At 45.2% G+C, this 14,262-nt stretch overlaps 2 protein-coding genes across 2 annotated transcripts; one reads left to right on the top strand and one right to left on the bottom strand.

Moving 5' to 3' along the window:
* Positions 1-6,880: 6,880 nt before the first annotated feature.
* On the top strand, positions 6,881-11,930 carry LOC9633241. Its single transcript, XM_024669352.1, has 26 exons — positions 6,881-7,147; positions 7,213-7,272; positions 7,329-7,421; positions 7,475-7,703; positions 7,781-7,884; positions 7,933-7,998; positions 8,050-8,150; positions 8,203-8,297; positions 8,355-8,375; positions 8,446-8,541; positions 8,601-8,721; positions 8,779-8,979; positions 9,028-9,206; positions 9,254-9,519; positions 9,570-9,671; positions 9,722-9,898; positions 9,944-10,132; positions 10,197-10,438; positions 10,491-10,637; positions 10,690-10,891; positions 10,950-11,075; positions 11,131-11,277; positions 11,329-11,394; positions 11,445-11,576; positions 11,635-11,694; positions 11,743-11,930. Exons 1-26 carry the CDS (start codon positions 6,890-6,892, stop codon positions 11,812-11,814), a joined length of 3,552 nt encoding a protein of 1,183 aa, XP_024525120.1. The 5' UTR covers positions 6,881-6,889; the 3' UTR covers positions 11,815-11,930.
* LOC112346160 (pentatricopeptide repeat-containing protein At5g16860-like) lies at positions 11,931-14,192 on the bottom strand. Its single transcript, XM_024674425.1, has one exon. The coding sequence runs from the start codon at positions 14,190-14,192 to the stop codon at positions 11,931-11,933; it is 2,262 nt and encodes a 753-aa protein (XP_024530193.1).
* Positions 14,193-14,262: the final 70 nt, after the last annotated feature.

Here is a 14,262-nt window from a genome sequence, read left to right as displayed (position 1 = left end):
CAAGGAGATCAACAGGTTCATGATGGAGGATCATGGCGAGGGAGGTTGGAAAGCAGCTCGTTGGTTCCAGATGCATTCGATCTTGCATGGAGCTGCTTTTGTTCTGAACCCAACTTTTCTTCATCTCCCTCTCGACCAGGAGGCTCAGAAAGATTTTGTGGAGTACCTAGAGTTGTATTGCAAAGGAGATCGAGGACTTCAACACAAGCTGCTACACGAGTTTCAGAGTTTTTGTCAACAACTTGGCCGTTTGTTCTCTTCGAAGGCAGCAAAGCAAGTGCATATAAATTGTTTGTTTGTCAACTTTTTAGACTGATTCTCTTGTATAGATGGAGAACCGGAAACACCCGGTGAGTTGGTGGAGCAACTTTGGTGCAGGCACACCAGAACTTCAAAGGCTTGCCTTACAGATCTTGAGTCAGCCAGTTTGTGCTTCACCATGCGAGTGAAACTGGAGCTCATGGAGCATGATCCAGACGAAGAGGACGTCTCGACTGCTCTCCAAAAACTCAGAGAAGCTAGTTTTTGTGCATACAAATATGTGTGTCATATAGAAGATCAAGTCCGGGAGTTTGAGGCTTATTGAGCATGATCTTGATAACCTTGAGCTTGAGCCTCAGTGGCAAAGGATCCTTGCACTTCAGGAGGTTGTTGAAGAACCTCTTCAACAACCTGATAACGACGGCACTAGTGGTGATGATGTTCTAGATTCGGAGGATAAAGATTAGATTAAACCTATATTATATTATGTTAAACTTTGTTTGGTAACAGTTAATTATTTTTTAATTATATTAAAACTGAAAACCATTATACCCATTCGAAAAAAAGCTAAATGGGTATTAAACGTTCGATACCATTTCGAATCTGGTTGCGTTCGAATGTTTGGGATGCAAGTATGGCTTCAACTGTGGTGAAGAAGGACACTTTTCAAGAAAATGTCCCTACCTGAAGAAGGCCAAAGTCAATATAACCATTAAGTCAGATGAAAACCAAACTAAAGTATGTGATTCAGTCCCTAGCTCAAAGTTACTCATTACATAAGCAACTTTGGTAAAGAGTTGTTTGCGGCATTTACTAACCCTCCAAAAGAAGCTTGGAGGTAGCTTTGTTAAGATTCTTATTGACACGGGTGCTTTAGATAATTTTATGGTTGCAAATATAGTCTAACAAGCCGGACTAACGGTGCAATAATTAGGCGAACTAAGGACTATAGAGTTTGTTCAAGGTAGCCAAAGTACTGATGAAGTACTTTGACAAACAAGAGTTGAAATAGGGACAGACATAGATTTCACTATTTTGGACATGGCGGGATTTGACGTGATCTTCAAGATGGATTAGTTCAATCAGTTTGTGGCAGCCATGCATGGACAAGGTAGGAACCTTGTAGTACTAGCAAATGCCTGGGGAGAATAATCTAGGGTGGAGGCCCAAGATCTAAAGGTAAGGCAATGCAAAGCCAAAGACTCCTACTTCAACCTGGTGTCCATGAAAGGACAACTCACTAAAGGAACCAATATAACATTTTTATGCTTACTCTCGATGAGGAGTGACAAAAAGATAGGAATAGAAGAAGTACCTTTAGTGATCTAGTGGGTGTTGGACCAATTCCAAGATACCATGTTGGAGGAGCTACCGGCAAGGTTACCCCGCACAACCAATAAAACATAAAATTGAGCTGGTTGAGGGTGCTAAGGCAGTGGTTCATCCCCCCTATCGGTTGAACAAAAGGGAACTCGAAGAGCTCAAGTGCCAACTGGAGGAGTTGGTGGAAAAAGGTATATTAGGTTGAGAAAATCACCATATGGTGCATTAATGTTATTTGTGAAAAAGAAAGATGGATCTATGCACATATGCATAGACTATTAGTTGCTCAACAAGTATACAAAAAAAAACAAATACCCTTTACTAAGGATTGAGGACTTGTTCGATAGGTTGGGAAATGCAAAATACTTCTCGAGGATTGACCTAAAGTCAAGATACTACTAAATCAAGGTAGCAAAGGAAGATGTCGAGAAGACAACTTGTCAAACAAGGTATGGAAGTTTTGAGTTTTTAGTGATGCCCTTTGGGCTGTGCAATGTACTAGCAACATTTTCAGTGCTGATGAACCACATTTTTGTACCCTACTTGGATCATTTCGTGGTCGTCTACATTAACGACATCTTGATCTATAGCAAAACACTAAAGGAGCATGACAAAGGTGTTTGAGAAACTAAGGAAACACTAATTGTATGCTAAAGAGAGCAAATATAACTTTGCTCAACAAGAGGTAAAATTTCTCAAACATGTGGTGGGCAAAGACAAGCTCAAGGTGGATTCTAAAAAGATCCAAGCAATCTAGGAATAGGAATGACTATCGAATGTACACAAGTGAAGGGTATTCTTGGGGCTATGCAACTACTACTGAAAGTTTATCAAACACTATTTGAGAGTAACTTTGTCTTTAATGGATCAAACGGGAAAAAAGAAGATAGTATGGACTGCAGAATGCAAAGCGACATTTGTCCACCTCAAGGGGAAGTTGAGGAAGGCTCCTATGTTGGCATTACGAGACTTTGGTAATGATTTTAAGGTAGAAACAGATGTTTCAGACTTTGCGTTAGTCACAATTTTGAAGTAAAACAATCATCCAATAACGTTCTTCTTGAAGAAGTTAGACAAGGCTTAGCGAAAGTGGCCTGCCTAAGAGAAGGAATTGTTTGCGGTGGTCAAGGTGCTCAAAGAGTGGCGATACTACCTTGGGAGACACTTCAAAGTTTACACGGATAATGTGGCAACAAAATACTTCTTGTCACAGCCTGACTTGAGAGGGAAACAAGATCAGTGGGCTAATGCTTTTGCCAAGTTTGATTGCAAGATTCTGTATAAACTTGGGAAGAGCAACATCGTGGCAGATGTTCTAAGTCAAAAAATGAGCTTGAAGTTGGCAATATCCAAAACGATGTAGCGCATGTGATCATGGGATGAGATTTGGATATACTGTCACTATGGGTCCTTAGAACATTAGGGGATAAATGGGGATAAAATAGCCACTAAAGGGCTCTCTCATCAAGCAATTACCCTTTTTCCAATTGAATTAAGAGGAGAGAGATAAAGTGTGCTATATATGGTATCAGAGCAAATAACACAGATTCGATTCCCATTAATTAGTGGCTATTTAAAAATATAATATACAGTTTAATATGTTTATACGGTTACATCCATACATATTGTATGGTTTAATACCGTTTAATGTTAATATACGGTTTAATATGTATTATACGGTTACATCCACCCATACTCTAATTAAATAGCCACTAATTAATGGGAATCGAATCTGTGTTATTTGCTCTGATACCATATATAGCACACTTTATCTCTCTCCTCTTAATTCAATTGGAAAAAGGGTAATTGCTTGATGAGAGAGCCCTTTAGTGGCTATTTTATGGATGTATGGATGTATGGTTTAATACCGTTTTATATGTTTAATATGTATATACGGTTTAAATATGTAGTACGGATGGATGACTAGTTGCCTTACATGGAATAATTGGTCTATACAATTGAAGAATTGGTAGATTCAGTATGGAAATGGAGGTGTTGGTTTCCCTTGGCTCAATAGGAGTTGCTAGTTACTAGTTAATTAACACATTGACATCTCTAAAAGGGGGGTGAGTGTAGTGCATGTGATCATGGGATGAGATTTAAATATATTGTTACCATGGATCCTTGGAACCTTGGGAGATAAATAGGGATAAAATAGCCACTAAGGGCTCTCTCATTAAGCAATTGCCTCTTTTCCAGTTGGCTTAAGGGGAGAGAGATAAAGTGTGCTACAGATAACAACCTTTTGGGATGATGTGTGAACAGCATATGTGAACAATAGTTTAGCACAAGAAGTGTTGCTAAGGAACCAAGAGGCACGGGAAGCTCACCAAATATGTGAGCTGCCAACGGAAGAGAAAATAGGTTATACGGAACGCAATAAACTCATCTATTATAAACAAACGAGGATGTATGTTCTAAAAGGGGAACTAAGGAAAGTAGCCTTAGAATAATGTCATGATGGACCTCTTATAGGACATGGTGGAATGCCTAAGACAATAGCTTACTCAAGAGGAAATATCACTAGTTAGATATGGCTAAAGACGTCAAAGACTATGTAAAGACATGTCTAATATGTCAGCAGGTCAAAGCCGTGACTAAAGCTAGTGGGGGCTTGTTACAAAGCATTCCAATTCCAGATTGTCCGTAGAAATGTTTTACAATGCACTTCATCATAGGACTCCCCCGAAACGAGGGGTTTAATGCAATATTCGTGGTGGTAGACCAGTTTTTGAAGATGGCACATTTCATACCCACCATAATAGAAGTGGATATGAAAGGTGTGGCAAAACTATTCTTCAAATAAGTGGTTCAAGTGTGGGGAAGGCCAAAAAAGATTATCTCAGTCGAGATAAAATCTTCATCAGTAGGTTCTAGAAAACTCTTCTGGAACAATATCGCACTAAGTTGAAATTCAACATAACTTATCACCCATAAATAGATATTAGGTATTAAGTCAAGTTTGATGGCAATAACACTTCTTGATAAATAAACAAATGGAAAGGGTAGCTGGAGGATTATTTACAATACTATGTTTCTAGAGACCAAACCGATTGGGTAAGTCATTTAGGATTTATGAAAATGTGTTATAACAACTCACTATATTCAAGTATTGAGGTGAGTCTATGGGAAATCATTAATGGGCAAGCTATTGAAGGTCTTGTGGAACTCGAAATAACTGAGTATTATGAAAAGTTACCTGCAGTGGAGGCATTCATGGCAGAAAGGCTTAACATTTGGAATCTAGTGAGGGATTCCTTGGAACGGGCTCAACAAAGGCAAATTAAATATGCAAACCAAAAGCATTGAAATGTAAAGTTCTAACCTGGGGAGAAGGTGTAGATGAACACCAAGAACCTAAGACTACCAATTAGAATTAGGCGGAAGTTGACCCAAAGGTAAAAATACATGTATTTCTAGAAATGAATTGATCTTGAGTTCTTTAAGTAGGTTCGTGAGCTTTACAAAATTGAGGCACGAATTGATAAAGTGGCTTACCGCCTTTGACTTCCTTAAGAGATAGGGAAGGTGCACCCTGTGTTCTATATAAACTTATTTAAATTATATTTTGAGGATTTTCTTCACAAGGACCAAGTAAAACTTTTACCTAAGGTTATCCAAGGGGAAGAGGAATATGAAGTCAATGCCATTCTCAATGTGTGCAAGAGCAAGTAACAAAAACACAAAGTGAAAGAGTTCCATATGAAGTCTTCTTATGAAACAAAGTAAAGAGCTTTTATAGTTGGTGTCCAAGAGGCTCTTGGTTGTGGTTTACAACACCTAGCAATCAAGACAAACTCCAACTTTGCATGCCAACACATATATAGTGGATTCTAGCTCAAAATTTCATGACATCTTCCATTACATAAGGAGCTTTAACACATACTAATATAGCTCAGTTCTTTGACACTTCAGTACATCTCCAGAGAGCAAAATGTGGCTGCTAATGCCTTGGCAAAGTAGAGTCTTACTACCTTCTTCATACAAGAGATACTTGATGAGAGCAAGCTTTCACCATTTGATTGTGAGGCTCTTATCAATTTGGTGGAGATCAACATGGTTGCTTTTGTGGCTGACACCAGCCTCATTGAGCTCAACCTGGCCACTCCTGGATCCTCACCATAATTCATCTTTATTCGAGATGAAGTCACTCAAGTGGAATATAAGCAATTGTGCCACCTTTCTTTGACTACAACAATGTCTTTGCATAGCATTATACAAATCTGTGAGGAGTCTCTCCAAAGGTGGCTGTGCATCATATTCTCTTCCATGAGGATGCTTGAGCATTGCAGCAAGCTCCATGATGTCTCAGTCCCATGCTGGTTTCGGTTGTCAAAGCTGAAATCATGAATTTATCAATGTCAAGTTCATCTTTTCAATTGAGAAATAGAGTGGATTAGCTCAATTGTTCTAGTGAGGAAGGCCAATGGCAACATCCAAGTCTATATGGATTTCAGAGACCTCAACAAAGCTATGTTGCATGACTACTTCTCGACACCATTCATTGACGACATTCTCAATGCCATAGCTAGTCATGAGATCTACTCCTTTATAAAAGGTTTTAGTGGCTACAGTCAGGTGCAAATCTTTGAGCTGGACAAAGTGAAGATATCCTTCCACACACCTTGGGGCATCCACACATATAGAGTCCTTCCTTTTGGCCTTGTGAATGCATCAGCGACATTCTAGTAGATCATGAAGTTTGCCTTTCATGACTTGATGCTCCACTCTTTGCAGATCTACATGGATGACTTATGTAGTTTTAGCACTAGAGGCACACATGTTGAGGATCTGCAAGCCATCTTCTTTCAACTCACTCTAATTGGCCTATGTCACTAATGGATATTTTGCCACATGGTCAATTGTGCGGCAAGCTCTTCTAAGAATCTGAAAGCATGACATTAGCAAAAATACTAGACTTCCCAACAAGGACTCAATGAACCCCCTCAATCAGATGCACACATGATTCCCAATCACAATCCCCTCACTAAAAAACCCTATTCATTGGAACTTTTCCCCTCACAAGTTTCCCCTCAAGGATTCAAGAAACCCTGTTCACTGGAATTTTTTCTAACTAAGAAAAGATGGCACCCTGGCACTGGCACTGACTAACATCAGCAAAAATATTTCATAAACCATATCTACCAACCCACCCCTAGCACAGCCACAAGCCTTCCCAATATTATTGTTTATACCCCCATTTTTTGCCGCCGTGAGCTGCTATTTAAATAAAGTTAATTGTTACTTTTTACCTTTTGGGAAAGGTATATGCCTGGATAATCTTCCTCTTCTAGGGTTTATGGCCATGGCGGGATCTCAGCAGAATGCTGGCGCCGGGGGAGGATCGTCGTCGCTCATGGATCTCATCTCGGCGGATCCAGTCGCGCCATCCCCTGCTCCCTCCTCGGCGTCGTCGGGCTCGGGTGGAGGCTTCACTGCCGGGCGCAGATCTTTCAAAAAGTCGAGCTTGCCCAATTTATTGCAGCTGCCCGGCGATGGCTTGCTATCGCCTAGCAAGATTTTGCCGTCTCCAGTCAAGACAATCGCTCCCAAGCAGAAGAAGGTAAGATCTGCCTCATTGCTGCGAGATTTGAGATTTTTGAGGATTTCCTCCGTGTTGTTTTGCAGCCGTTGTCATATTCCCAGCTCGCCAGGTCTCTGCACGAGCTCGCAGCGACGTCGGATCAGGTATCGCTCAAATTTTTTCTCTTCTCTAGCGACTTACTCTCTCCTTGGCCAAATAGAAAGCACCTCAAAGGCAGCTCGTCAATCACGTCTTTCCCAAGCTCGCTGTGTATAGCTCAGTGGATCCGTCACTAGCGCCATCTCTGATCATGGTATGTCTAGAAATTTGTCTAGAAATTCCAACTTGTGTCTTGCTTGGTTGTAGCTCCACCAACAAGCTGATGATCGGCAAGTTTTGAGATATGTCTACTACTTCCTCTCACGAATACTTGGGGAAGCTGATTCGCACGGTGTTGTTCCTGGAGGCGGCATTCCAACTCCCAATTGGGATGCTCTAGCGGACATGAGTGTTGCGGGAGGTGTGACAAGAGCCGATGTAGTTCCTCGTATTATTGAACTTCTGGCTGCCGAGGCGTCCACCCCTGATCCTGCCGGTACGTGTTGCTAACTCTTGCTCTCTTTCTTCTGTGTTGCTTCTACTCCTTCAATGCTCTAATGTGCCACAGCACAGTTCACCCCCGGCGGATTGCTGCATTGAAGGCCTTGACTTGCGCTTCAACTAATGAGGATGTCGTGACAAAGTTGTACGAGATTGTTTTTGGCATTTTGGACAAGGTAATGAGCGACCATTGTGCAGTTTTAATCGAACGGTTTTGTTTTCAGGTTGCAGATGCAGGGAAAATACGAAAGAAAAGGGGAATGTTTGGTCGACAAACTTTGGATAGAGAGGTGAGTAGCTTCACTGTTAGTGTCCAGTTTATACAACGATGCCTGTCTCAGTCTGCTTTACGAAGCAACTTACAATATGCCGCGCTGAGTGCTTTGCAAAAGCTTCCAATAGACCAAGGGAATCCCGCTTTCTTGCACCGTGCCGTACAAGGGTAAACATTCAGACGTTCTCAAAGGCAACGCTTAAGCCATGATTTGTTGCAGGATAGCGTGTGCCGATCCCGTGGGAGTGAGACATGCCTTGGCAATGGTCTCAGAAATGGCGCCGAGGGATCCTTACGGAGTCGCAATGGCTGTCGGTAAGATCCCGGGTTCATGATGTTAGAAGTTAACAATTTTAATTTTCTCTCTTGTAGCAAAGCTATCACTTGCAGGAGGTGAGTCTATATGGAGTGAAGTTGAAATTTTGCTCAACCAGTCGTTTTTTTCTTGTTTTTTTCTTTATAGGATCATTACAGGAGGTTTTGCAAATTCATGATGTTATGGCCCGTGTATACCTCGCTCGACTTTGCTACGTACTTTCGAGAGCTCGCGTATTAGATGGTTTGGGTTTCCTTTTATTATCTTTGTTTTCCGAACTCCCATTGTGTTCTTTTCTACAGAAGTACCGGATCTCAGATCTCAGTTCACTACTATATTATACCAGCTTCTTCTGGATCCTAGTGAAAGAGTTTGCTTTGAAGCAATCAGCTGCATTTTGGGGAAATTTAGTAACACTGAAAGGCAAGACTTGAAGTCTCTTTTGATGTTAGCTAGACATTCTATTGATTCTTGCTACAGTTCTGCAGAACGTGCAAATGGATGGACAGTTTTGGCATCTGCAATTTTGAGATTTCCGGATACTTCTTTCAATCCACTGAAAGACAATTCTCCTATTAAGGATGGAGGTTCTCAGGATGGACAACCTGCAAAGCTACCTAGAGATCGAACCATGCCAAGACCTCGAAGACCTCAAGCACTCATCAAGCTGGTTATGAGAAGGTAACGTTTTTGTTGTCTGCAAGTGAAACCAGATGACGTTTGATGCAGGCTGGAATCTGCCCTTCGGAGCCATTCAAGACCCGTACTTCATGCTGCTGCCAGGATTATCATGGAAATAGGAAGAAGTCGAGCGGCAGCCTTTACGCACGGTGTATCCGTAAACGAAGACAGTTACCCCGAGAGCTTCATTGAGAATGGTTTAACTGAAGATGTGGGAGATGCTGAAGGTAATCACCTGAGTATGAGTATGGATGACAACTCAAGACCCTTGCAGGTGGTCGGTCGAAAGTTTCATCTCTTTCTTCTGCAAGAGAAACTATATCCAGCATGTTGTCCTCGTTGATGGAGGCTGTACGCACCACTGTCGCATGTGAATGCGTCTATGTGCGTGCAGCTGCCATCAAAGCCATGATCTGGATGCAAAGACCTGACGAATCCGTCGAGGAATTAAAGTCTATAATAGCGGGCGAGCTCTCTGATCCGTCATGGCCTGCATCGCTTTTGAGTGATATACTACTCACATTGCATGCTCGTTTCAAGGTTATCCAAAGACTTTCGGATTTTGCATTTTACTGACCGGTTGTTTCCAGGCCACACCTGACATGGCAGTCATCTTACTGGACATTTCACGGCTGTTCGCAACCAAAGTACCTGGTAAAATTGATGCGGACGTCTTGCAGCTTCTTTGGAAGGTTAGCACTGAGTTTTGTGCATTGTCTATATTCCTTCGTTACTTTTGTAGACATGTCTGGTTGGTTGTGGCCCAACTGGAAAGCACACCGCTTTGGAGGCTGTCACTATTGTACTGGACCTTCCACCGCCCGCACCAGTGGTGATGAAGTCCTCTTCCTTGCTGGACAGAATATCTGCATTTGATCCAAAGGCTGCAACAGCACTTCTGCGACTTGTTCAGGCTGCGGTATGGAAAATCCTTTTTGACTCTAGTTGACACTGCGTCACTCAGGTGTGGTTTCTGGGTGAGAATGCCAACTACGCTGCAGCAGAGTACGCATGGGAATCTAAAACACCTCCAGGAACAGCGTTGATGATGCTGGATGGAGACAAAATGGTGGCTGCTGCAAGCTCCAGAAATCCTACGCTTGCCGGGGCTTTGACCCGCCTCCAAAGATGTGCCTCAAGTGGCAGCTGGGAGGTACACGTTCTTAGTTTCTTTTCTTCCTTATTACTAACGTTTGATCGACATCGTTCTTGACCAGGTGAGAATCGTTGCCGCGCAAGCATTGATCACGATCGCTATAAGGTCGGGTGAGCCTTACAGGCTACAAATCTACGAGTTTCTGGATGCACTTGCTAAAGGACATGCATTGGACAAATTTTCCGACTTGCACGTGAGCAACGGTGAAGACCAAGGCGCTAGTGGCACAGGTCTCAGCTCAATACTCGCTCCAATGCTTCGGGTGCTAGATGAAATGTACAAGGCTCAGGATCAGCTTATCAAGTATGTATCTGCTTTCGTTTGGTGTTTACGCAACTCATAGGTGCTGTTTCAGGGATATGCGACAACATGACAATGCAAAGCAAGAATGGAGCGATGATGAGCTACGGGTACTTTATGAAACTCACGAGAGGTTACTAGATCTAGTATCTCTTTTTTGTTTTGTTCCTCGATCAAAATACTTGCCTCTTGGCCCCACAAGGTATGTTTCAGTTATCTGTATCTCTGGGGACTAACGCTTTCGTGGCAAGCAGCGCGAATTTGATAGATATTTATTGCAAAAGGCATCACATCGATGTTGCTACTGGGTATAATGATCCAGCTGTAGCGACAGGCATTGCGGACTTGCTTCCCTACGCTGGAGCGCAACCCGAGTATCCTCCAGTTCAAATAGAAGAAGACAAACCAAATGTTTCGGATACTTTATGGACTCCGAGTCCTCGGGCGGCAGATCTGGTTAACGAAGAAGTCCAGTTTTCGTCTTGTATGGTTCTGACCGCGTTTATGTTTTCAGGTAAACGACTTTCTTGGTGGAAAGGGTACAGATGCTCCCGAAGTGGAGGAGAATCCGACTGCTCGACAGTCCATCAGCTACGACGACATGTGGGCGAAAACGCTGCTGGAGGCATCGGACGATGAGGTTTGCCATTTGCAGTTTTATGTGTGGCAGTCACTAACTAAATACGTGCCCCCAGACTGTAGATGATCGTTCCTCTGGGTCTTCCTCCCCAGAGTCAACAGCATCTTTCGAAACATCTGCGTCGTCACGCTATGGCAGTACCAGATATCCCTCTCTGTTCAACAATCCCACAGCACCTGGGTTCGGCCAACAACAAAGATGGGTATGACTTTGTATTTTGAGTTTCACCTTGAAAATTTGGGTTCGGACGCAGGAGGAGCCAAGGCCTGAACCTTCTACACTATCTTCACTCAACGAAGACGAACCTTCAAGAAGCGAGGTTTGTGAACTCTTAATCTGTACTTACTGACGTTGCCGCGAAATCTACAGGAGGAATCTTGGCAATCTAGATTTGGAAGGCAGGACAGTTTTTCGTCGGAGAATCCCAGCCACGCATCCCTTCAAGACGGGACTCAGTCCGGCAGAGCCTTATACGACTTCACCGCGGGTGGTGACGAGGAGGTACGTCAGCAAGGTACACCTTTGAACAAAAGTGCTAATCAAGTCTACTGCCGTGCAGTTAAGTATAGTCTCTGGCGAGGACCTGGAAATCGAATACGAAGTGGACGGCTGGTATCACGTAAGTTTGTTCAAACCTTATCAGCCCACAGCTAACGCGCATATACAGGTACGAAAGAAGAAGCCTGGGCGAGATGGCAAAATCAGTGGACTGGTCCCAGTACTCTACATTGGATCGTGATGAGGTGTATGACAGTTTTCCCCATTTGCTTGTAGTTTCTATCGGGAATTTTGCTATCCCGTCCAGGGTCATTTCGTCTTGTCAGTTTTCACAAATACTTATCCGGAATTGCGTTATCACCCATGATACTGAGCATTGCTATCTATCTCTCTGCAGCTAAAGGCTTGTATCTTGAGTTGCTCCTCCCACATTCCTTTGCTTCCATAGAGCTTTGCCATCAACAAACAAGCTGCATCGTCCCTCCCGTCCAGCCTCACCAACTTCTCAAAAGCCATCCTTCCTTGTTCTACGTCTCTCCACTTCCAACAGGCGCTTAGAACAGTCGTCCAAGTGACAACAGTGGGTTTGAAAGGCATCGCAGCGACCACATCCACGGCCTCCTTGATCCTGTTAGCGCGACCAAGCATATCAACCAGGCAGTGGTAGTGCTCCAAGCTTGGACTCACTCCAAAGGTGGACACCATGAGCTCGAAGTACCGGCGGCCAGTGTCGACCAGGCCAGCGTGACTGCAAGCAGTGAGAAGGCACACAAAGGTGACGCTGCTCACCGGGACTGTCTCCTCCAGCATCTGATGAAAGAGTTCCACGGTCCGGCGGAAAGCTCCCACTCGACTGTGCCCTGCCAAGAGCGCGTTCCAAGTCACGGAGTTTCTGGATGGAACCAGGCCACCAAAGACAAGCTCGCAGTCGCCAATGCTACCGCATTTGCCATAGCTATCGACGAGCGAAGTTTGTACGATCTCGTCCTCCATTCCACTCCGGCTTACGTGAGCGTGGATCGCCTTGACAGTCTCCAAGCCGGCGGCACCATCGCAACCAGCCTTGAGAGCAGCAGCAAACGTCAAAGCATTCGGGGCCGGACACTCTCCTTCGAGACCCATACGGCCGAGCAGCTCCAGCGCCGAGCTCGCGTCTCCATTGTCGGCATAGCCCAGTATGATCGAGTTCCAAGTAACCACGTTCCTGGAGCGGCTGGAAGTCTCCTCAAACACTCGCCGAGCATCGCCCATGCTTCCACACTTGGCGTACATGTCAACGAGCGCGCTGACCACGAAGACGTCTGCCTCGCAGCGACAGGAAACTATCTGGGAATGAAGAACACGTCCTCGCTCGAGTGTAGCAGCTCTAGTTCTTTGCTGCTTCTTCTTCGCGTCGCGAGGCTCGAGATCTTCGTTGGCGGCCATGATCGAGCAAGCCTTGAGCGCCGCCACGAAGGTTGGCGCATTGGGCTTGCAAGGAACCTCCATTCGCGACTGGAGCTCGAGTGCCATCGCGGGTTCCTCGTTCTCGGCACAGCCAAGGATCAAAGCATTCCAGGAGACAACGTCGTGACACACAGCCTTGTCAAACGCCGCGCGAGCGTCCAGCAGGCTCCCACACTTGGCATAGCTGGTCACCAGAGCGTTGGCAAGGAACATGTCCGTGTGGGAGCACGCGCGAGCCTGCGAGTGAATCGCCATGCTCGATTCCAGCGCTTTCGTCTTGGCTAGCTTTCCATCGGCAAGGAGCTCGCCCTCCTCGGCGGCTGCGAGCCCAGCGCAAGCCTTGATCGCGATGAGGAAAGTCCTGGCGTCCGGCGAGATGGCGACGGAGCGTTGCGTCATTCGAGCAAACAAGTCCAATGCCAGGCGTGGCTCGCCGCTGTCTACGTAGCCGAGCATGAGCGAGTTCCACGACACCACGTCTCGATGACCCGCCATGGCCTCGAAGATCCTGGTCGCGCTCGCCAAGCTCCCACACTTGGCGTACACTGCCAGCAGCGAGTTTTGGACGAAGAGATTGGAGGCGTGGCCGCTGGCAACTGCGTTGTGGTGAATGGCATTGCCAGTTTCCAGGATCCTGTAGCGATCACAGTCATTAATTCCAGCACCATCTTCTTCCTCTCTCGTGATCAGACTCGTGCAAGCTTTCAAAGCCGCGACAAAGAGGCGAGCATCTGGAACACAAGGATACGACGAGCCAGAGCCTCCTTCCCCTCTCGATCGCGATCGCGAGAACAAGGCGAGCGCCACCTCTTCCTGCCCGGACTCGACATAGCCAAGAATGAGAGCCGTCCACGACACCACATCCCGCCGGCGCATGCCATCGAAAACCACGCGCGCATCCGTCACGCTCCCACATTTCGCGTACATGCTGATGAGCGCGTTACTCGCCACCATCGCATCGAGGCCCCATCGCTGGGCGCCCCTGTGGAGCTCGAGATTCCTCCCAATCTCGACCTCCTTGGCAATCCCGCATCCCTTGGCCGCCGCGAGCCATAGCGACGAACTGGGCGATCGATCCAGGCAAGAGAGAGGAGCGAGGAGGAGATCCGGAGGGACCCAAGATGGCGTTGGTATCCAAAAGCGCGGAGAAAGAGACGAAGAACACTTCCACATGTATGAGCTAGTCAACGCTCCTAGTCAAGAACCCTAAATTTGTGTGGTGGGAAGCACAGTGGTTATAGGA

This window comes from Selaginella moellendorffii, unplaced genomic scaffold (genome assembly GCF_000143415.4).
Source record: "Selaginella moellendorffii unplaced genomic scaffold, v1.0 SELMOscaffold_0, whole genome shotgun sequence".
NCBI classification, from domain to species: domain Eukaryota; kingdom Viridiplantae; phylum Streptophyta; class Lycopodiopsida; order Selaginellales; family Selaginellaceae; genus Selaginella; species Selaginella moellendorffii.
The sequence above is the reverse complement of the archived record's forward strand: the minus strand, read 5'-3'. Positions and strand labels throughout refer to the sequence as shown.

What these genes read in the sequence shown, in the direction of transcription:
- LOC9633241 (XM_024669352.1), top strand. Translation starts at nt 6,890, where the DNA reads ATGGCGGGATCTCAGCAGAATGCTGGCGCCGGGGGAGGATCGTCGTCG. An exon ending in GAGAGCTCGCGTATTAGATG is followed by an intron (nt 8,542 to 8,600) that starts GTTTGGGTTTCC and finishes TCTTTTCTACAG; the next exon opens with AAGTACCGGATCTCAGATCT. An exon ending in TGGAGGCATCGGACGATGAG is followed by an intron (nt 11,076 to 11,130) that starts GTTTGCCATTTG and finishes ACGTGCCCCCAG; the next exon opens with ACTGTAGATGATCGTTCCTC.
- LOC112346160 (XM_024674425.1), bottom strand. Translation starts at nt 14,192, where the DNA reads ATGTGGAAGTGTTCTTCGTCTCTTTCTCCGCGCTTTTGGATACCAACG.